At 35.2% G+C, this 24,398-nt stretch overlaps 1 protein-coding gene across 26 annotated transcripts in view; it reads right to left on the bottom strand.

Moving 5' to 3' along the window:
* Window positions 1–299: 299 nt before the first annotated feature.
* The window catches only part of RELCH (RAB11 binding and LisH domain, coiled-coil and HEAT repeat containing), a 114,867-nt gene continuing 90,768 nt past the window's right edge, over window positions 300–24,398 (bottom strand). For all 26 annotated transcript variants that reach the window (XR_011542780.1, XR_011542779.1, XR_011542781.1 and 23 more), the window contains 6 exons: window positions 24,154–24,217; window positions 22,563–22,701; window positions 18,261–18,377; window positions 14,099–14,187; window positions 9,162–9,232; window positions 300–2,005 (listed from right to left, as the gene is read on the bottom strand). Coding sequence is in view for 19 of the 26 variants with exons in the window: in XM_070630242.1 (XP_070486343.1) it covers window positions 1,885–2,005; window positions 9,162–9,232; window positions 14,099–14,187; window positions 18,261–18,377; window positions 22,563–22,701; window positions 24,154–24,217 (601 nt within the window). In the remaining 7 variants the exon portion in view is untranslated. The remainder of the gene's footprint in view (window positions 2,006–9,161; window positions 9,233–14,098; window positions 14,188–18,260; window positions 18,378–22,562; window positions 22,702–24,153; window positions 24,218–24,398) is intronic.

Genomic DNA, 24,398 nt, shown 5'->3' with positions numbered 1-24,398 from the left:
AAACACTGGGCCGCCTGCAGCGGAGCGCGCGAACTTAACCACTCGGCCACGGGGCCAGCCCCAGCAAATGAGAGTTTTAAACATTTTTCTTTAAATCATCTCTGAAATGTATTAATTTTACAGCAAAAAATCTTTTTTTAGTAAAAGTAAACAAAAATTGGTAATTTATATATAGTCCTAAAATAAGATATTCGTACATTTTAATGCATATATGCATTCTCATTTCCTTTTGCTTGGATATAGGATAGTGTTTCAAAATTAAAATAAATACACATAGCCAAAACCAAAACCAAAACAAGTATGCAAAAACATTTTATTTATAACAGATCAACATTTTTGACATGAAAGGTAGCCACTTTCAGTTTCTCAGGAATGCCTAGAATCCAACAGTTTTCAGAAAGACTAGTTGGTTAACAATTACTTCACTGTAGGTAAAAGAAATAATTTCAGAATGAACTTTTTAAATGGCTTTGTCTATGGCAACTTATTTTATAAGCCAGAACGTGTGATAAGCTAACTTTCTCAGGAAGTGAATGTAATCCAACTATGATCCAAGTGTATTAAACCAGCTTATGCAACAAACATGGGAATCACCTATGTGCATCAACTGTGCTCAAACAAGAATTCTCTTTATCAAAATAGTCATTTTTCAAAAAGGCCTCACATTAACCCCTTAAACCAATCACCCCCTTCTATGTCCAGTACCCACTCTTTTCTACTTCAAGTTGCATTACTTTATAGACACTTGTCAAACTCCAGTGGAACTGTACACTGACTTAAGACTCTCTGTAATATATATCAAACACAAGAATAGTCACTGACTTTAAGGGACAAGGTGATAACTAACCAATAATAATTTAGCCAGTGTCATTTTTAGTTCAGAGGGAAAAAAACAGCCCCCAAAAGTCCTTAACTTTTCTGTACTTCTTTGTAACACACAAAATGAAAAGATAATATCTGAAATTAAAATCATTAGAAAATATCTTAAATAAAATGTTTCATGTAAATAAGTGTTAAATTTCAGATTCAAACCACATTTTCTTCTGTATTTCAATTTGGGAAAATATTTCGCAATTACCAGCTCTTTTTACTTACATTTATTTTTGAGTATTTAAATCTACTACATGCCAGTTTGCAAAATTCACCTTGGTTACCACTCCCCATGCTTATGCGCTGTCTTTCCTCAGGTGCATCCATTACACGCATGTAAGTGCCGGGGAGGTTTAAATAGCACTTAAAGAATACGCATGAGAGCTAGGAAATGCTGAAAGTTTCTTATTATCTACTTACTGTAGGATTTGTAATTCAAATTCATCACAGTATTATAAATACTGTGTGAATGGAATGCACACAGTTCCTACAGACACACAAACTGAAGTCCAAAAGGCACAGAGTAATGCTGGTGGCTCTTTCTAGTCAGTTAAGAAACAATAAAAAGTCTGCATTATTCTTTCATAATTTAAATACTTAAGTAATCTCCACTTTTATTACTTTATAACAATGACTTCAAATTTACATTATTTTAAGTACCATTGTAATAGCTTAGTGTATCATACAGATATTTGCTAATATCCCATCCAAAATTAAAAAAAAACCTCTTCACTATATATATATATATATAAAAAAAATTATTCTGAAAGACAAGAACATAGAAGAAGGACTCGTACAGACTATCAAGTCAGTTTTCTATCACCACAGTTATAACTCCCAAATTAACAGATATACAGCAATAATCAAAAGCAGTGCAAATATCTTTGGAGGTTAGGATAAAATTATAATGCAAGAACACAAAACAAGGAAATAAAAAAGGCAAGTACTTCAAGTACAAGGAACAAATCTGCTTGAGGTCCATCTTAGTGTTTACTGGGGGCTTCCTTCTTGCTTTTACTTCTTTCTCTGAAACACATTGGCCAACATGGCACCTGATGTTGTCAACTGGCCCATTTTGTTCAAAAACTTGGTCTTTGTATCTTCACTCACTAAGCTTGCAGCAATTGACATAGAGCTATGAAAGAAATTTTAAAATCCATGTAAAGCAATTAAAAAACTAATCCATTTTTTCATTTCTTTAGTAGTATATCGTTAATAAATACATTCTGAACTGGTATCACAAAAGGGAAATTAATAATTATGGAGTGGAGTTTTTATGTACCATAATAGGTTGGGAGCTTTTCATGTTCATGGCGTCTATTAAAGCAAGCAGTATGGTGCAATGGTTAGGAGCAAGTCTGGAATGAGAGTGAATCTTGGTTCTGTCATTTACCAGCTATGTGACCCTGGGCAAGTTATTTAACCTCCTCTGTAAAATGCAGAGAATCCTAATATCTACCTCATTGGGCTATGAAGGATTATATGAGTGTAAAGTGCTTGTTGGCAGTGCTAGGCATGTAATAGTATGCCGTAAATGTTAGTTATTTTTCATATTATCAGCATCATTTCATTTAATTCTTACAGCAACCCTGGGAGACAGATATATCCCTATATTCACAAATGAGTAAATTAAATCACAGTGAGGTCTTGTACTGTGCTGATAATAATCCTATGACATGTTACTTTTTTTTTAAGGGGTGGGGGAGAAACATGTCCTCAATTGCCAGTTGCATTAGTCTCAATCAATAACGTCAAATCCATTTCTTCTTTCTTGTTTCTCCAAACTTCTGTGTAGGAAGTAAACACAATCTAAATGACTACTAAAGATTGCTGATTTATCATACTACCAAACAGAGTACTGATCAAGTTCAATTTTTCAGTGATTCAATAATTATGCTGCAATGGACTCAGGAACCCAGTTTACTGGGCTTGTGGCTTTGGCCAAGATGCTTTAGATAACTCTGACTTAGTTTCCTCACCCGTAAAACAAAGACTGCAATTACTACTGCAAAACATCCTGAGGTCTAAGTAAGACAGAACAGGAGTTCAACAGATGTCTGCTGAATCTACGCAAGAAGTATGTGCTGCCACCAAGGACTTGTGGTTCTGTGTGGTCTTTAAAGATGTACACCGTGGATCACTCAGGTAAACACCTGACCACGACTCCCATTTTGAAAATCTCTTCTTCCCGAAGCTCTGCTGCCAGGACACTGACCAGGTCTGTTCCCTCATGTCTTTGACTACTCCTTTCCTGCTGCTTTTTCTCTTCCCACAAAGCAATCCTTCATAAGGTTCAGCATTTGGCTCTTGGTTCTTCAACTACAAACTTACTCTTGAAGTTTCAAATTTCATCTCCAGAAGGACAACTCTAAAATATTTACTGAATCACAACCCAAGGACAACTCTAAAATATTTATTGAATTACAACCCTTTCCCTGAGGGCCAGTCCTATATTACTATTGTTTGCTAGACAAAGCCAGTGTTTCCAGCTTTTTTTACATCCTAACTTTAGAAGTAACTCCCCATTTTTATTTCCTTATCTGCCATTGATTCCACTATTTTCTTCTCTTTCCAGCAGTGACTATAACGGCTCTCTCTCTTTCTATTTCAAACCAATCATCAAATCCTGTGACTTCATTCTACGAAACATCTCCTCTATTGTGTACTTATATCTCCCCTGTCAATACTTTAGAGCTGAATTATTCCAACAGTCTTGGATCTGGTCTCCTTGAATGATCAGATTCACCTCTGAAATAATCACTTCTTTATAACACATCCCTTCTCAAAAATCTTCAATGGCTATTTACTACCTATAAGATAAAATGTGCCTGGCATTCAAGAAAGACAGCAATCTAACTCTTGTTTTGTTTTGTTTTTTAAACCCACCATCACTGCACAACTTCTAAACCCCATTGAGTCAGGTTTGGCTAGTCTAATTGTTCTAATCACTCTCAAGTTAAATCTCTTTCCCTCTGATGTCTAGCCATCTTGCAAATCTCAGTTCAAGTCCTATCTTTTCTATGATGACTTTCCTTAACACTCTAGGTTTACAGTGCTGTTCTCTTTCTGTAGAAAACAGTGTTAAGTCAAAAGATAAGTATGATTTTAGTTTGCATCTAGAAAACAGGATACATGGGTCAGATAATACCTGAGACACTATCAAGTTTTAATGGTTTTCTAAGAGGAGGGCAACAACGATGTTAAGGGGTCTGGAAACCATAAGAGGTAAAAGTGAAAGGAATGAAGAAAGTTTGGTCTGGAGAAGAGAAGATTTAGGAGACTTAACGGACACCTCCCTACATCATGTGGGAAAAATTAGATACATAATATATATCTGCACAGCTGTATATATCTGCATAGCTCCACTGATATACATCACAATCACCTGGGGAACTTCTTGAAAATATAGATGCTTCGGCCTAACCCCAGGGATTTGGATCCTTTCCATCTGAGGTAGAGGACCCAGGTATGCAGTTTACAAAGCTCTCCAGTACAGAACCATTGCATTACAGCATCTTTTTCTGAAGAGACAGTTTAGATTTTATCACTTTTACAAAGGGATCCATAACGCTCTGACCCCTCCGCCAAAGGATGAAAAGCTGTTTTAGAGAGCAGACATTATAGGAAGGGAGATTTTAGCTCAGGATAAGAAAGGAATTTTTAAAAAAGAGAATTGTTAAAAATGAAATGGGCAGCCTTGTAAGTTAATATGTTTTCTTACTGCAAGTTTTCAAGGAAATCTCAGATCCTCCCTTTGCAACTCATATCCAATCAGTTGCCATTTCTTGTTGATTCTGAATCTGTAGAACCTCTTACTTCTGGCCTATTTTTAAAATTATTTGTGTACTAGAATATCTCTTTCTCTCCTTATATCATTCCATGTTGCAAATTAAAGATCACTACTCCATCTCTTTGAAATTCCTATCTGATTTTTTAATACCACTCTGGTTTGCTTCCTACTTCGCAGACAAGCTCTCTCAAATGTTGCATCTTTACTGTTGGTCTAATTCCATGTCTGGGTTTCTTTTCTTCCCCATTGGAGCTCCTTTTCCAAGTGATATCATCCATCCACCCCAACTCTTACCCCAAAACTTTAATTACCACCTATATTCTAAGGGGTCCTAAATCTCAGTGACTGCCTTTAGTGCTTCTCTACCTGTACCTCAAATTTTAAATATTCCTGTTCAGAATAGCTCTTAGTCCATTTTGCTGGATTGTGCCACCATTCAACCTAAGAATACTTAGATTCTGGTTCTCCTTCACTCTTAATCTGTTGCCAAGTTACACTGAATTCACATTTTAAATATATCTTGAACCTATCTTATTCTCATACTCACTGCCATATATAGGCATTACAACATGGTGGCTAAGAGCATGATCTCAAGAACCACAATGCCTGGGTTCAAATTCTGGCTCCTCTACTTAGTAGCTAGGAGGCCTTTGATCAAGTTACCTAACCTCTGTGTCACCTGTAAAATGGGAATAGTAATAACATCTACATTGTAGGGTTATTATGATAATTATTAGCAAATACATGAAAAATGCTGAGATTGGTACCTGGTTTTTAAGTGTTCCTTACTATAACCTGCTCCTCCATGCCCACACCTGCTTTCATCATGGGTTACTATAACAGCTTTCCAGTCTGTCCCATCTGCTTCTCTGTTGCTAGTATTCACTACAGGATGGCTTCTAAAGCAGTGGTTCTCAAAGTGTGACTCCAGGACCCATAGCATTCACATGACCTGAGAATTTGCTGCAATGCAAACTCTCAGACTCTACCCTAGACCTTCTGAATCAAAAACTCTGACGACAGCACCCAGGAATTTCCAGGTGATTCTGATGGACCCTAAAGCCCAAGAAATAAAGTTCCTAAAGGTTGGTAAACTAAGGGTTGGAGGCCAAACCCAGTCTGCTGCCTGTTTCCATAAACAAAGTTTTATTGGAATATAGCTATGCCCGTTCATTTACATATTGTCAACGGCTGCTTCCCTGCATCAACAGCAGAGTCCAGTCGAGTAGCCGCAACGGAGACTATACGGTTTGTGAAGCTTAAAATATTTACTGTCTTTATAGAGAAAGTTTGCTGACTCCTGGCCATAGGATTAAGTCCAAACCTCTCACGTGGCATACAAAGGTCTTTATTAACTGGTGCCTGTCCAGCTTTAGACCCTTATCTCTAGCCTTCTCTCATTCTCCCATACTCTGTGCTCTATCTTTACTCACACTTCCCAAACATGCTTTTCTGTAGCTTTTGTCCTTTTGCAGTGTTGCTATTTCTCCACATAATCCCTTTTCTTTCTACCTTTGCCTCTGGCTAACTGTTCACACTTGGAAGACTCCTGTATTCCTTCTTCCTTGGAAACATTTGAAGGCATTGTTTAAGTATTTATCTATATTTTTTAATAGATTCCTTTTTCCACTTCCAGCTGTAAGTTCCCCAAAAGAAGGGACTGCCTTGCTCAAGTTCATCTTTATGAACAGCCCATGGTAGGTGCTCAGTGATTTTACTAAATGCTGAATGAATATAAGAAGGGTATCAAAATACTTATGCATTTATTTTCTGTCTGCAGATCAAGACTTTTCAAACTTTTCTGACAAAGAGCCACAGTTAGAGATACATTTTACACAATGACCCAATAGCACATCTTTATACAGATAAAAAACTAATACCCATCCTCATTACATGGGATGCACTCTCTGCTTTGTATTTGATTCTATTTCTTGGAATCTTGAACTAATTTAATGATGCATAACAGATCATGATCTGCAGTTTGAAAACCAGTGCTCTAAACCATAGGTTCTTTGGGGATGAAATTCATTTGTGCTTCATCTTTGTATTCCCCACAGCAATTAGCAGAGCATTTCACAGATAGAAATATATTCTGAATGAAATTTCATGAATTTGCATGCAGGAATTTAAAAGGAAAGAAATATCTTTGTAACTTCCTAAGATTGCTTTGGTTACATGACCTTCCCTCTTTTAAAAAAAGAAAAACCAGAGTTCATTTTTATAATCATATTTTTCCCATGGTATTCAAATCTTTTATATTATCACTGATTTTTTAAAACTCTTATTGTAGAGAATTTCAAGTAAACAGATAATACAATGAATTCCTATGTATTCATCACTGAGCTTCAACAATTATCAACTCATAGTCAATTTTATTTCATCCATACCCACCTCCTTCCCTCTCCCATATTCTGGTATGTATCTCTAAAAGATAAGTGCTATTTTTAAAAATATAAACACAGAGTCATTATCACACCAAAATAACAACTCCTTAATATCATCCATTATCTGGCCTTTGTTCAAATTTCTAATTGTTTCAAAAATGTCATTAGTGATTTATTGTTTTGTTCCTTACAGTTTGTTTCTGAGTCAGGATCCAAAGTTTCAAGCATTGCAATTGGTTGATATGTCTCTTAAGTCTCTTTTAATCCACAGGTTCCCCTTCTCTTTTATCTCCATAGAATTTACATGTTGAAGGAACTGAGTTATTTGTCTTATATAGGTTCCCACAGTCTGAATTTTGCTGATTGCATTTCTCCTGAGTTGTTTAACATGTTCCTCTGTGTTTCCCATAAATTTGGTAGCTGGGTCTAGATCTGGAGCTCAGATTCAGGGCATGTTTTTTGTTTGGCAAGACTGCTTCATAGGAGGAGGTGTGAGGTGTGTTCACATCATGAAGCAGATAATGTCTGCTTCTCTCTCTTTTTGGTGATGCTAACATCTGTTAAAGATCAATGCCTAGACCCACTAATTCATTAGCCCTTACAAAATGTATTATTCTAATTCTATCATTTCTTCTTCATTTGTGAGCCAGAATACCTCAGTGAAGAAAACTTTCCCCCACATGTACTACTGTTACCCAGCGATATACTTTATATAGTAAAGACAAGATAAATGTTCAATTCCCTCTCTTTATACACAGTTTCCAAAATAATGAATTGATTCACCCTCTGATGGTGACCAGTTAGGTGTTTCTTTTTCCTTGATATCATTATAAACTCATATATTTAAACATATTTGATGTAATACAACGCATTGCACTTATTATCTTGTGATGCCCAAATTATCCCTTCTTTGGCCATTACAAGCCTTTTCAAGTTGAGTCCTGAGTCCTTCTGATATATGCCTTCTTTGCCAACTGGTATGACAAGATCATAAACGTACTTAAAAAAAATTCCTTGTTTTGGAGTGTAAGGACAGGAAAGGGAGACATTTATAACTTTGTGTATGAACTATTTCTAGTAATTAAAAAATTAATTAAGATTTGCAAGGCTTAATTAAGGATGTGGATTATATGTGAAGGCTTTCACATAGAATTTTTCTCAATTTCGTTCCAAAACCTTTCACATTTTCAACTAATAAGGCACCAAATAATCTTAATGTATGACAAATGGACAGAATGATTTACTTTGGTGTTAATTTTACAGTTTTGTGTTCAGAAAAGAAACCTATCAAAGTATTTTTATTGTTTTAAATTTCCATGGCTAAAATGGTAGAAGAGCTCTTACCATTCTAGGAGGCCAAAGAAAGAGTTGTGACACATAGTAAGAGGCAAAACACTCTGTGTGTGTGGGGAGGCGGGTGGGGTGTTTGGGGGTGTGAAGTGTGTGTATGTGTACCTAGACGGCTCAGACGAAACAGTTTTTCCTGTTAGTCAGCTTTATAAAGAAACACATTTGAGCTTTTTATGCCCAACTGAGTCCATTTAAGATTAACTACTCAAGGTTACTTCAGCAAGAATTAAAGTACACAAAATCTATTTGTAAATTACCTCCTCCCCTGAAATGCCCAAGTTTATTCTTTTATATCTATGTTCATATTTTAATTTCACTGAATCTTTGAATTCTAACTAGTTTGGTTAGAAGCATGTGACTAGAACATTCACAAGTTTATAATCCTTTATTCAGTGAATCAAGTTACATCTTATAACTCATGTCACAAATCTCCAGCTATTTTGACCAGTGATTCTTAAATCTGGCTACATACCAGAATCTCTTTGGAAGCTTTTAAATATATAGATCCCTGAACTGAATCAGAATGTTGAGAGGAGGGCACAGAGCATGGGGTAGAGACCTGAATTTTAAATTCCCCAGATAATTCTGATGCAGATGGTTTATGGACTAGCATTTGAAAACTGCCAATTTAAAAAATTTTCTTATCTTCCAAATAACTGACTACAATGGAAATGCAGTCTAAATGGAATGTCTAAATGTCTAAATGGAAAACTGAGACAGAGAAATTCAGGTTAACATGAAGCCTTAAAAAAAAATTAATGTCTTACCCTTGAGGCTCTTGGACAGTCTTGTTCTCTACTTTTTGTTCACATTCTTTTATCATGGAAGTTAAAATAACCTGATTAAAAAAAATTGACTTTAGTAAAATACAGTTTATATAGTAAAATACTATGGTTTAAACTTTTTAATTGAATTTTTAATATTCCCATAAGCTAACATATTAATTAAAAATTTAAAGTTTTGGCAATTACTTTGTTAAAGGAATTCATGGTAGATTACTAGACTAGGTAGAGAGATTGCTTTAAAAGATCTCAATCATGTAACTTAAGTCATTTTGATTTTCACTAACCTTCTTTCTAAATCTGACTCCCATTCCCCCTTAGCTTTCCCCACCATCTAATGGTAAAAGTAAAATTTATATACATCTATACAATTAACATATACACATACCATAGTCACAGACATATTTTCCCAGTAAAAGCTGTTCTATCCCATGTCCCTTTGCTTTTCCCAGGTTGTAAACAGCAAGATGCTCTATTTTAATGTCTAGAGCAGAGACCATATATGTCTGTGGCTACTAAAATATACTCAGGGGTACAATGGGTGTCTGAGAGTTAACATAATTCCTGCAGGGAGACTGAGTTAGTAATGGAAAGGGCAGAGGGATTTCAGCTGCTGCTCCAATTGCTGGCAACCACACCAGAAACCAAATGGCCCTCTGGTATATTCTTGGCCCATGTTTGGGTATGGAGGTCACTAAACAACAAATATTTATGGTCACCTACTATGTGTTAGACACTTTTTTAGACACAGAAGATGAGGAAAATAAAAAAGATAAGGTTCCCTCCTTGTGGAGCGTTTATGTTCTTATGTTCTGGACAATGAACACAAAAAACAGGTAAATTATATATTAGAAGGTGATAAGGGCTTTGGAAAGAACACTGAGTAAGATAAGGGGTACCAGGAGCCAAAGGGAAGAATGTTGTAATTTACATGGAGGTGTTCAGAGCAGGCTTCATGGAGAAGATGACATTTAAGCCAGAATCTGAAGGAGATGAGGAGTAAGTGTTTTAGACACTGGGAAGAGGTTGAATTAAGGGTGTAAGTGGGAGTATGTCTATCATGTTTTAAGGAAGGCGGCCAGAGTGGTGGGTGCAGAGTGAGCAAGGGAGAGGGTAGAAGACCAGGCCTGAGATGTAAAGGAGGAGAGGGGCTCGACCCTCTAGAGCCTTTCACATTACAGTAAGAACTCTGGTTATTATTCTGAGAGAGTGGGACTTTCTTCATATGCATGTGACATCTCCTAGGTTAACTAACTTTTTTGATTATTTTCTGTTTTCCTGCTCTCTCTCATCTAACAGATTATATATCTTGTTTGTTTGGCTATTTTTTCCTTTACTGTTTTTTGGGAGAGTTTTTTGTATTTTTTCTTCTGCTCCTGGCACTGTCTCTGTTTCCTCCAGTATGTTCTTTCTTGTGTATACGTTTTCATCTGTCTTTGAGGTTAGAATCCATTTCTCAAATGGTTGGTGATCTTGTGATGTCCATCAAAGACTGGGGCACTAAAATGCTGATTAGAATCTCCTCATATATGAGAGTAACTTAACTTTAAGGTGAATCTGGCACAAACCCAACTTTGTCAATTTTTTTCCCCTTCGGGTATAATCCTGGCTGCCAGCATTCTTGGAGTCAAGAAGGGGAAAGGTATTGAGGTTTCTAATCACTAACTATGCCTTCACCTAATTTCCCTTTATTCAGTATAGCAGCTCATTCCTGCTCTCAGCTATGCCTGATCTCCCAAGTCTAGAAAGCAAAGCCCCAATCTTTCATCAAGGTTGGAAAAGGAATCTGGGAGTCTGATCCTTTTAAAGACTTTTAACCCCCCCCCCCCCCACCATTTTCAGTCCCACCCTACACTAACGGAGGGTGGTGAAATAAGGCTTGCTTCTTGTTTGTTCTATCCTACAGACTTAGCCTCCATCTTGGATACAAAAATCCTCAACAGAATACTAGCAAACCAAATCCAACTTCACATAAAAGGAATTATACACCATAAATAAGTGACATTTATTGCAGGAATGCAAAGGTTGGTTTAACATCCAAAAATCCATTAATATAAAACATTGTATCAAGAGAAAAAAAACGATAACCATGCGATCACCTCAACTGATGAGAAAAAACACTTGACAATATCCAACACCCCTTCATGATAAAAATACTCGACCAACTAGCAATAAAAGGGAACTTAACTTGATAAAGGGCATCTATAAAATATACAAAACAAAAATTGAAAACCTAAAAGGAGAAATAGACAATTCCCAATCATAACTTTAACACGTCTTTCAATAGCTGATAGAAAAGCAGATCACAGAAAACTGATACAAATATAGGAGAACTGAGTCAGAAAATTAACTACCTTTACCTTTTAAATAAAATCCATGGATCCAGAAAGAAATAATGGAAATGAGAATCTAGTTTGAACTGAATGATAACAAAGATACAACACAGCTAATGCATGGGATGTGGCCAAAGGAATACCAGACTTAAATTCATGTATCAGAAAAGAAAAGTTAACAAGTAAATAATCTAAGCTTCCTCCTTAGGGAGTTAGAGAAGGAGAAAAAAATCAAACCTAAAGAAAGCAGAAGGAAATAAAGATGAAAATAGAAATCAATGACACAGGAAACAAATTGAGAAAAATCAACATAGCTAAACTTCAATATTTGAAAAGATTAATAAAATTGATAAATTCCTATCAAAACTGTTTTAAAAAGAAAGTAAGAAACAAAATAACAATATCAGAAGTGAAAAAGGGACAGCAATATAGATCCCACAATAAGACAAAGGGAAAAAACAAAGTAAAAGTATTAGAAAAGAAAACATTATTTGCAGGTGACTTTCCTACACATAAAACATACTCAAAAAAATTCAGAGACATTTTACTATTAAAATTAATAATAAAGTTCTCAAGTTGGCCAGATATAAATTCAACATACAAGTTATATGTATTTCTATATACCAGCAAAGAAGGGTTAAAAAATATATAATCCTGAAAAGGTAGCATTATAACATTATAGATATAAGGTGTCACTTTTTTTTGAAAGAAATTATAAAACTTTACTGAAAGGCATTAAAAGAGATCTAAATAAATGTATGATATAGTATATTCTGGACAGGAAGATTCAAAATCATGAAGATGATGTCTCCTCAAATTAATTTATAGAATCAGTTCAATTTCAATCAGAATCTGAATGAGATCTTTCTTGGAATCTGACAAGATAATACTAACATTTACAGGAAAAAGCTAAGGGTCATGAATAGTTATAATGAAAGGACAGGGTGTTGGACTTGTCTTATTAGACATTAGGACTTTTTAACAAGGCAATTAAAATAAAGACAGTGTACCATTGTTATAATAATTGACCAAGAGACCAGTGGAAAACAATGTTCCCTAATGATAAACACATGCATATATGGAAACTCCATATATGATAGAGGTGTCACTGCCAATCAGTATAGACACGATGTATTGTTCAACAAACAGTAATGGAACAACTGGTTATCCATATGGAAAAAAATGTAATTGGACTGCTACCTCACACCATATATAAAAACCAATTCTAGGTGGATTAAGAATTTTAATGTGAAAATACAACTTTAAACATTTTTGAAGAAAGTACAGATGTCTTTTACAAATGATCAATTTGACTATTAAAAAATTAAGAATCAGTGTTCAAAGGGGCCAGGAATATGAAAAGACATCACAAATTGGAAAAGATATTCATGAAACACAAAACTGACAAAATACTGGTACTCAAATATACAACAAACTTTGAAGAAGTAATAGGAAAAAAGACAACTGAAATGAAAAATGGGCAGAAAGTGTAACATTTTTTTTCTTTTTTCTGAAGAAGATTCACCCTGAGCTAACATCTGTGCCAATCTTCCTCTCTTTTGTAAGTGGGTCACTGCCACAGCATGGCTGCTGAGTGGTGTAGGTCTGCTGCACCTGGGAACTGAACCTGGGCCACTGAAGTGGACTGTGCCAAACTTAACCACTAGGTCACAGGGCTGACCCCTAAACAGAGTTTGCTGAAGAACACAACTAGTCAGTAAACACACAAACAATGCTCAAGTTTGACAATCATTGGAGAAGTGGAAATGAAAACCATATGAGATACCATTTTATATCCACCAAATTAAAAAGTCTAAGAATGCTAAGTGTTGACAGAGATTATGGATGAAAAGGGTATGCACTGCTATAAACTCCTATCAGGTCTGAAAAGTGTCCTTTGAGTGTAGCACTTTAATTACCAGTGATCTTAGGGACCGCGGTTTCATTCGATTAGTGTGATGGTGGTGAATACGACATAACAACAGAGAGTGTGCAAGTTGAGAGAGTGAATGTAGACTACCAGGAGGAAAAAGAGGTTTAGGGCAAGGACGAAGGGAAGATTTTGATTTTGTTTTGTTTCATTTAGGAGGGGGGATTTGAACATGATAATAGGTTAAAGAAAATTGGTAGAAAAACAGGTTGAAGATATAGAATAGGAAATAAATGATAAGCAGGGTTTTGGAAGAAACAAGAAGACAAACAGAATGGAAGAGTTAGGAGGAAATGGTGACAGAAAATAGAAACTTTGCTTCTAAGAAAGCTGATTGTCAGAGATAACATTGTATAACATTTTACAGATAAAAGCATTTCATGTACATTATCTGATTCAATTCTATTCAGTGAAGGAGAGTACATTATCCCTACTATAGAGAATTAAACAGAGGCTCAAAGATGTTAAAGGAGTTGCTCAAGATCTCATAACTAGTAAATAAATCCATAAAATGACACTGAAGTAGATTTCAAAAAATTAAGCACAGTGTATCATAATCAAGCCTCACATAATGAGGAACGGAAGTCTCCATAGGAGATATTAAAACATACAAACACAGCACTGATAACCACAGCTGCTTAATCAGCACGGTAGCTTACCTCATGTTCTGGAGAAAGATGTTCCATGTCAATCCGTAAACATCTGAGACCAGGTAAAAAGTGATTAACCATTAAATCCTCTGAAATGACTTGAGACAAAGTAGTTAAGGGACTTAAAAAACAAACCGGTATGTCCAACAGAACAACGGAAGAATATAAAAGCAGCAGCTCTTAGATGATACCTATGGCATGCTGATGGCTTAGAGGAAACAGGCTTCCCTCAAGCATGATTTTCATTTGTTGTTAGTTACTTATCAAGAGTCAACTGTGTTTAGTCCTAAAAATCTCTTTATGTCAATGGTATTTATTATTGAACATTACATAATTTAATAACATGTTATATAAGCATATGAAATAATGGGCATGAAAACTAAATTATACAATTTAATTGGATGTTTATTTTATTATTTTTTTTAATTAATTATTTTTTTTTGAGGTAGATTAGCCCTGAGCTAACTACTGCCAGTCCTCCTCTTTTTTTGCTGAGGAAGCCTGGCCCTGAGCTAACATCCGTGTCCAACTTCCTCTACTTTATACGTGGGACACCTACCCCAGCGTGGCGTGCCAAGAGGTGCCATGTCCGCACCCGGGATCCCAACCAGCGAACCCCGGGCCACCGAGAAGTGGAACGTGTGAACTTAACTCCTGCGCCACCGGGCCAGCCCATAAGTGGATGTTTAAATGAGTATGTAAAGTAAGAAAATTAATTAAGACAACCAAGTTGAAAGTTTTGGAAAAAACCGATGAGGTCCAGTTGCTTAAAACATTGTTAATTATGTATATGTGAGACAACTGTAAAAAATTAGGAAAAAAATAAAAATCTAGAAAAATTCTATACCTAGTATCAGAAATGTTTCTGGATCCTCTTTAAAGAAACTTAAACTGAAAATCATAGACAATTATACTCTGGATGTGGTTTATCTAACAAAAATGATGTTTAACTCTAATCGGCAGATTCACACAAAAGAAGGGACTCAGTCCTACACCAAAAGGTTGGTAAAAGAAAATACACTTACGTATTTTAAGTTAAAATAAGTTATCTTAGGTATATACTATTTTCCTAACTTCTTGCTTTAACCATCCCGTTAAACTGACCTACTACTGGTCCTGACTGAATTGGGTAAGAGAGGTTTTACTGTAATAATAGAAGTTTAGTACTACTTATATTTCCCAGTCATCTTTGAGTTTTAGCTGATTATTTTGACATTCAAAAGAATCAGAAAAGCAGATATACTTCTCAAGGAAACAGTTCACCTTGTTTATTCATATCAATTCTCACCTTATCATAGTTTTCTGCCATTAAAAAAATTCTTATTTCATATTACACTATATTAGAGTTAAAAATGCCAGTAAATGACTTCCTTTATAAAGTTGAGCTAATTAGTCTTTCTGAAAAAAAAATTACAATGAATTTCATTAAGCAAAAAAAATAATTATATCTACTGCCATGAAAATAGAGTTATAAATATTGTTTGTAAACAAGGCTCCTATAATAAGTGACATATAAATAGGCAGTTTAAAAATATAGACATCATTTGGTTGAACCAAATCCCTATAGAGGGCTGTGATCTAAGGGTTATACAGTTTGGCTTTCTAGATATGGGGAAAGCATCACCAAGACACATCTGTGAGTGACCTTTCGAGAAGCAGTCAGGAGTCTGATCTAGGGAAATACGGGGATGGACTGAAAAGCTAAAGATGGCCTTATGTGGAGGTGAGAGGGAAGTCACTCTCCTCCTCTCTTTCTACTCACTGTTTGGTCCGACCATTTCCCCATGGAACCACACAATCTTTCTTAAGGGCTGGAAACTGAGAGGTCATTTAGTCTTATCTGATATTAGGAGTCACCTCTACCTCATCTGTGAATGATGGTCATAAGGCCTCGGACTGCTAACAATGACAGGACATTTACAGTTCCATAAGAGAGATCACTGCATTTTTAGATAGCTCCATTTGAAAGTTTTCTTATAAACAAAATCAGCCCCTCTGTGACTTCTGCACCTTAGTTACACAAAAGTGTGCCTAACTTTCTTCTATATAACAACTTTTAAAATAATTTTCAAATTATCTTTTCATCCCTAAGCCATTTCTTCTCCAGGTTAAACCAAATTCCTTTAAATTTTTCTTAAACATGATTTCTTGACTTGTTACTATGCTGAATGTTAAACCTTATATGTCTTCTATGTTCCTACTAAAATATAATGTCAGTGCGAAAAGGAATACTCTTGTGTTCTATTAGCTCAGAACACAATGGAACAGCAGAACAGACTTGGACAATGTGATTTTATTAGCGGCTGCACCACCCTGTTGACACAAGTAGAAGCTGTGACTCACGTAGAACACTCTTAATACTTGAACAAGGTCTATTGTTAAGATGATTCTTCCCCTTGCTGTATTGGTGTAAAGATTTTTTACTGTATTTACTCTAGTAATATTCTGTGCATACCTAAACACACAATAATATTCCTTCTATACAGACTTCTAACCTCTTTAGAAACCACTGCCTTGCCCACTTGGAAAACTTGGTTTCACAGAGCTAAAATTTTTGATCTTTTGACCTTCCCATTTTCCTTGAGGCATGTTCCTTTAGAAACTCCCTGCTATATAAGATTATACACGACTTTTCACTTAAGTTTTTAAACATCTACTTTCATAAAGTCTAGGGAACAGGTATAACCATACCAATGTTTTCTTTCTTTGAAATAGAAATTCTGACATGCCATTATTACTTTCTTATAAGGGTCCTGTCACTTCTGCATTACTGAAGAGTTCTTCCTTGCTAATTCAGAATATAACTTCCTCTTTTTGCTTCCTCTATCTTCTCTAAGTTGAAAATGCCAACAAGATAAATCAGGAATGATAATAAGTTCTGCTTTTAGTGGAATTAAATTTATAGAAGACACATGGATACTTGAGGTACAGAATCATAAAAATATGGTGTCTCTGCCCACTTTATAATCTATATTATAAAAAAATGGCTTCTATCCTCCACATGAATAGGTAATTTGTAGTAGATTCCCAAAATGAAATGCTCTCAACCATGCATCCAACTTCAAGTTTTAACATTTCTAAAAGGACACATAGCTCCTTAACAGCTCTACGTTCCTACTTTCCCTATTTGATTATTCTAAACAAAAATAACCTCCTATTGGGCCATTCCAGTTAAGAATTCAGTATGAATGAGTGTCAGTGGTGTTTTGGAAGATATTTATCTCATTTAAAACTACCTGTTCACTTTGCTTATTACTTCAAACTGGTATATCACAATGTGAAACCATCAATGTTAATCCTGAAACACTTCCTTTGTCCTCTATTTTCTCCTATGAATCACTAAGAAGCTCACTCTACTGTCTTTTTTTTTTTATCATAATCATAATTCTCTGATTATGCTGTCTAGCATGAACTTTTATAGTTCTATTTGAGTGTTCAGCCTTTCACTCCTTTTTGAGTCTCTTATTTCCCCTTTCTTGAACTCTTTGGCCTTTTAATGGGAGAGCCTGGAAGCTGGAGTTTACTCTGCCCACCTTTATCTTTACTTCCTTCTTAGTTTTATTTTAGCAGGCCTAGGATAGTAAAGAGAATATTTAACAGGATAGCTAAAGTTCATTGTTCTAGTCACAGTTTCTCTTTTAACTACAAGAAACAGAAGTCACCAATGTCTTCAAACTTTAGTTTAATCATTTATAAAATGCAGTGGTTGACATGGGTTAGATGATCTCTGAGTTTTCCTCCAGTTCTACCATCACTGGGGAAGATTAGCCATGCTGGCCCTATATTTCTTCAATGAGTGATATCTCTCCAAGAGATGTTCAGAGTATTCCACTGGAGAAAGATGGTTAAACAGGACACATACAAGACTTCTTTTTGATTAACAAAAGCCTCAGCTATAACTCATTTCTTGTTCAGTTATAGAGCTAATTAACACAGATCAAATCTGTGGATGTTTTCAAAACTACAGAACATATAAGCATAGAGGACTTAAAATTATCTTTAAAATTATGAGATGGCTTGAATAAGGAGGGGGCAAATCAAATTTTTAGTTTTCTATAATCTTTATGTAAGTAAGTTGGAAAAAAAATTCTACTTCTCAACCTTTAACCACTGAGGTTCACTGTAAGACTGGTTATATAAATACAGATACACATTAATAAAACAAGGATACAGCAACAGGAAAGTGCACTGTAAGCTTCGAAAAGATGAGTAGCAATATCCAGTCTTTTAGAATCCACAATTTGTAAGTTGTTTACCAAGGCTAACTTATGCAAATGTGGTATAACAACTGGAAAAAGAAAAAGAAATGGTTACATTTTTATCTAAAACACGCACTCACAACACTCATACATTTTAAAAAGAATTCATTAATTTATAAAATTTCATTTTAATTCTAGATGATTTCAAAAGATTACCACATCCTATGCTTGCTTTTTCTTACTAGAGAGAAAGTACATTTTTCAGAAGAAAAAGTGTTCTGGGATTTGGGAGAAACATATTATAGCACTGTCATTCTAACCTAATCATGAAGATATACACCGGCCATTTACCCTGGCCGGTAATTCCCCGGCAATTCAATTCCCCAATTTAAAAAATGAAAACCAAATAAACAAACACAAACAATCTACCTTTTGTGTTGTTATTAGTTTTACAAATAAGTTTCTTTATGAAAAACTAGGTCTTACCATTGCTATTAAACAAAAGATAAATATAGTACATTTATTCTTTTTCAACAACAAATTATTTCACTCCTTCATAAAAATATTATTAGCTTTAGTTTCTCAAATTCTTAGGAAAGACCAATGTCAAATAGTATTGATGGCAGAGTTTTCAAGTCACTCAATGGGCTTAATATCTTATATCTCAATGAATAATATAAAATTTCAAAAATATAGACAACCTACTGCTAAAATAAAAGCGATGGCCTAAGAAACAGCAACCAATTCAGCGGGAATGAGCACTCCTAGTGCCTAAGATTCTGTTTTCTAAATACTATTTCCTACTAAAACTAGGATTCCTTGGAGAAATGGCTCCAGGGTCAGTGATTACCACGTTGTTGATCACATGGCTCCTTTCTAGTCTCTGCTTGATTGGAGAATCCAAAACACCATTCATGAGCACATAATTCTTACCAACTGTAGTGACCTCATTAACATTTGCATTGAGTTTGTATATGTTAAAGCATATACATACATAAAGCATATACACAGTCTCCTCTTAGAAAAATTCCTGCTTCCTAAATAAATCGATGCTATAATCACAACTTTTATGCTTACCTTAGTAAGTGGAAAAACCCCCCAAAAAACTTAGGTTAACCATGGCCTTTTTTTAGCAGTCTTTTAGATTTGTCAAAATTAATAACAATATACTTAAGAAGAGCTCTAAAACAAATTAGGAGACAAAAACTCCAAACATTCATTGACTTTCCAATGAATTCATTAAAATTCCAATTCATTAATTGACATGCGGAGGCCTCAACAGAATGGTGACTCTAAGATAGTCTCTCTGAGATTCTCTAGTCCATTTATGCCCAAACCTTTTGAAACTTAGCTTCCTTGCACTTTATCTATTCACGCATGGCTTCTTTATTCCTTCTGCTCCTTCTCTGACCTCCTATACAAGCAATCCTTCCCTCAATGTTTTTCTCAGAAACTCAACAATCACCCTGCACGATATCCCTTTAAAATTGCTTAACTAGAAAATAATCTATAGAAGTTAGTTGAAATTCAAGACTAGAGCCGGTTAAAGGCTACCATAAAGGATCTTCCTAAATCTCAGGAAACAGATGGATATTTACTACAGAGTTCACCATTTCATTATACACATCTATAGCAATTAATTCCCTTAATTGTTAACCCCTCAGATGAAGATGGTTAAAAGTAGTAGGATATTAAAGACTAGGAGAAGATTTAATAACCTAGATGTGCATACTTCTAAAACTGACCTTCAGTGGGCAAGGAAAATAGGAAATACACAACATAAAGCCATTGCAGAAGCCTTTCTCTTAAGAGCAGATTGGACAAAGATTCAAAACTGCAAACAAAATAAAGATAAATCAATAGGAGACTTTATAAAACTAGATTTCAATAAACTTTCAAAAAATATTCTGGGGTACAGCCAACAGCCAAAGTAAAGTGAATCTTGTCCTCTCCTTTTATAAATGGGCTCAGGTCTGGAAAAAGGAACTTCGAAAAAAATAATCTGAAATGGAAAACTACCAGGTTAGAAAATCTCCAAGGTAGGACTGAACACTTAGAGAGAGTCTTATAAAGTAAAAAAGCTGAAAACAAAAAACAACTGTACCATGTTCCAGATAAAACAAATGGCCCTGAAATAAAGTCGAGACCAAAAGGTTCTGTGATAACTAAGAACTGGAAAAGAAAAAAGGCCACTGAAAGAACCAGTGTCCTTTATTAGTTAAGAAGCAGAGGGACAAATATCCAAACTACCACTCCAAGGAAGACTTCACCACCCAGCAATTTTCTGTCCTTCCTCTGAACTCCTAAAGGGAATTGTCTATAAATACGGATGTATAACAATATAGCATCCTTGTCACTATGGGTTCTATTTTATTTACCATTAATCTGATTAATACAGGACATTAAATTCCTCAGGCTAATGTTTTAAAGCAAAATGGATGCCAACTGACTGGGTAGTAAGTACAAAAGAAAAAGTAAAAAATTTTGTCTTAAAAAAAAGTCTCTGGGGCCAGCCCTGTGGCCGAGTGGTTAAGTTTGCGCACTCTGCTTCGGTGGCCCAGGGTTTCGCCAGTTTGGATCCTGGGTGGGAACCTAGCGCTGTTTATCAAGCCACGCTGAGGGGGCATCCCACATAGCACAGCCAGAAGGACCTACAACTAGAATATACAACTACGTACTGGGGGTGCTTTGGGGAAAAGAAGAAGAAGAAGAAGAAAAAAAGACTGGCAACACATGTTAGCTCAGGTGCCAATCTTTGAAAAAAAAAAAAAAGTCTGGTTGTGCCAGAATGTGAAAGAAGACTGTATAAGACATACTTGCAGGCATACAAGTTGTAGAAGGCTTCAGGGATAATAGTTTACTACACCTATTGAAGCAGCAGAAACTTCTATCCCCAATCTTTTCCCAAGCCAATCTTTAATCGTTATTTTAGGACCATTATGAAAAGAAAATTTCTTTCTTCTCTGTGACACAAAAATCTCTTTTCTTTTCTTCTTCTTTTTTTTTGGTGAGGAAGATTGGTCTTGAGCTAACATCTGTTGCCAATCTTCTTCTTTTTGCTTGAGGAAGATTGTTGCTGAGCTAACATCTGTGCCAGTCTTCCCCTATTTTTTCTACATGGGACACTACCACAACATGGCTTGATGAGCGGTGTTGTAGGTCTGTGCCCAGGATCTGAACCCGTGAACCCCAGGCCACTGAAGTAGAGCGTGGGAACTTAACCACTACACCACCTGGCTGGCCCCTAAATCCTTCTTTTGAATGTACATAAAAAGGCTAGATCATGTTCTAGAAGGGTATTAACTCAACAACATGACACACACCAAAGATCCATTGCCTATTTAGCCTATTTCCAGGAGCAAAGACTTATTCTCCTCTCTTCAGAGCAATTACAGCCTCAAGAAAGTTAGTCAAAACACCTTCAGAGTTTTTACTAGTATCATCTGTAAATGTGATGTTACAACATGTGCAACTATCCCTATTGCTAACTAAAACACCAAACCTTTTTCTGTTAACTAATTATGAAATATTGTTATTTTCTCCTCATTTTACCAACACTATTATTGGTTGAAAAATGATCTTGTGATTCTGTTTCTGTAGCTTGATAAGTGTTCATGCCCTCACCAGACCTTCTGGACACTGCAGTCCAAATCCTAGCAATATTTTTTGTTGATGACTCTTATCTTAAAATCACCAGGCTAGATATGCAATAACTTTGATGCAATGCTTTGATGCTAACCAAAGAAACTGTTGTCATAAAGGTTGAGGCCCACAGTAAAAGAGATACTATAGAAACTAGAGAAAATGCTTTAGCAGATAATCACCAGACCATGTAGCAAATCCACAAGTGGTGAATTAACAAAATGATGTATCACAGCCAAAAGGCATCCTAAGTGGGAGAAATGCATATTTTTCATGAGACCATGTCTAGAAACAGATAGAAATTTCCTTAAAAATAAAAAATAAGCTTTAAGTGTAAGGCAGCACAGTATTTTGCAATTAACAGTTATTAAGAAATATTTTTAAAATAACTTGAAATTGCGTTTATGAGTTACTTTTCATATATCTTACAGCAATCAGTATATAGTTTAAGAAACCATCCAGTAACAGTAATACTGATCAACTCACAATAACTAACTTTTTTCACTTTCAGTTTTCAGTATGTGAAAGGTAAAGTGTAGAAAGGCTTGAACACAAGACAAATCCTCAGAGAACCTTCTGGCTTTGATCTTACATTATAATTCAGGAAAAAGAGGTAGAAAAATGCAACTTACACTCATCTCGGAACCTTGGTTCTGCATTAGGCCCAACTCTACCAAATGTTTTTATGATCTCTGTATGCAAAGAATACTGGTCTTGATATTGAGGATCTTCCAGGAAAGAAGCCAATTGCATTTTCACTCTTTCCAGCAACTTAAAATTGGAGATTGCACAGTTATTTTATAGAGTATTAAAAATTGAGTAGAGTTGTTAAAGAGAAAGATACACATTAACCATAGCTCGCAGCATTGGATTCAAATGATTTACACCAACATGATAGTAGAAATTTGGAATTAAATAAGTACTTATTTAGTCTTTGGCTCAGAAAAGGTTTTACATTGCTGTTTATGCTTGTTAATTCTTCATTTTTTGTTTTTTAAAAATACAAGTATTCCATGACAAACTGTAAAAACAAAAGAAAAAACCCCATAACATTTAGGGAAAAGGAGCTAAGTTTATAATGATTTTGTATCTAAACTATAAATTTTAAAACTAATAGTGTACGTTACCCAATTATTCACCTTCGGAAAGCGATGAGTCATTAATGACTTATATCTTACTCACATTTCCCTAAAAGATATTTTTATTTTAGGATTTAAGAACATGTTGAAATTCTGCCAAGACTGCAAGCTTTGCAGAATGATGTGCTTTTTTTTTGTTGCTTCACCAGTGAAATATATAAGTGAATAAATGGATAACATTTCTTTCCATAACTAACAAAAATGTACAATTTTTGTTGTAAAAATTCATATGAGAAAGAAATTTTACAAAATGGCTTTTCTTTTTTTTGGTAAAATGTCTATTAGATGGAAAACCTTGTCTTTCATTTAAGTGACTAGGTAATATGTCCACAAATAATTTCTCTTCCAATCTACAGGGTTTTTCATTTATATAAGGACATTTCCAATTTGATAACAAAGACTGAAATTCTGATACTAATTTTGAGAAGAGTCTTAATGCTGCAGATAGAACTTAACAAACTTGAAATTAAATCACAGTTTCAGAATCAAAATACACTTTCAGGGAGGAAGATCTTGGTAATCTCCTGAAGCACGCATGACAGAGGGTCTGTCATAGTGATGTGTGCTGCAATGAGATAATACCAGTCCAGTAGACAACTTACAGCTTGATATCAATGACGGTTATGAGAATACAGTCCCCACTGGCCTCCATTTGTGAAACTGAGATAGGTTTGTGTTCCTAAAGTTATCCGGCAAAACAATCTTCAAATCTGTGCAAACTGGCAATCAGGAATTTATGTAGACTGGCCAGAACTCTACTGGGTAATAGAAGGCTTTGGAAGTGATCTGGTTTGAAGGATTATTCAAAACTGCGAGACCCAGGTAGGCTTAAAATAGAACATCTAAGAGTCAGCTTATACTTAATTTTCTAATTGAGAAGAAAGACTAGAGATTTCCTTTAGGATATGAAAATATACTTTGGGTAGGCTATCAAGTTTTCAAATACTGAGATCCTCCTCTGGCCTATAACTAAGAAATAAAACGAAGACCTGATGCTCCCTGCTCCCTACCACTGCATACATGTATGGTAACACGTTATTGTCACATCAACAGTACACAGATATAAATTTCAGTAATTTCCTACCTCTCTTTGAATAACTGTTTCCATAATAGTGCCAAAGGCTGGAATTGTAGCAATTCTGACAGAGCTGTTAGAATTAAAAAAAGAAAGAAACTGAAACTTTCTTTGAGATGAAAAGCTGATGATTATTAAAATGTGTATCAAAGTAAGTACAAGGTAAATATACTGTATTAGTCTCTAGCAATGACAAATTAAATTAAAAAAAAGCAGACCAAGAAGAATGCTCAAAAAGACAGACAGGATAACTT

This window comes from Equus przewalskii, chromosome 7 (assembly GCF_037783145.1).
Source record: "Equus przewalskii isolate Varuska chromosome 7, EquPr2, whole genome shotgun sequence".
Classification (NCBI taxonomy): domain Eukaryota; kingdom Metazoa; phylum Chordata; class Mammalia; order Perissodactyla; family Equidae; genus Equus; species Equus przewalskii.
Note: the sequence above shows the minus strand (reverse complement) of the source record. Positions and strands in the feature narration are given on the sequence as shown.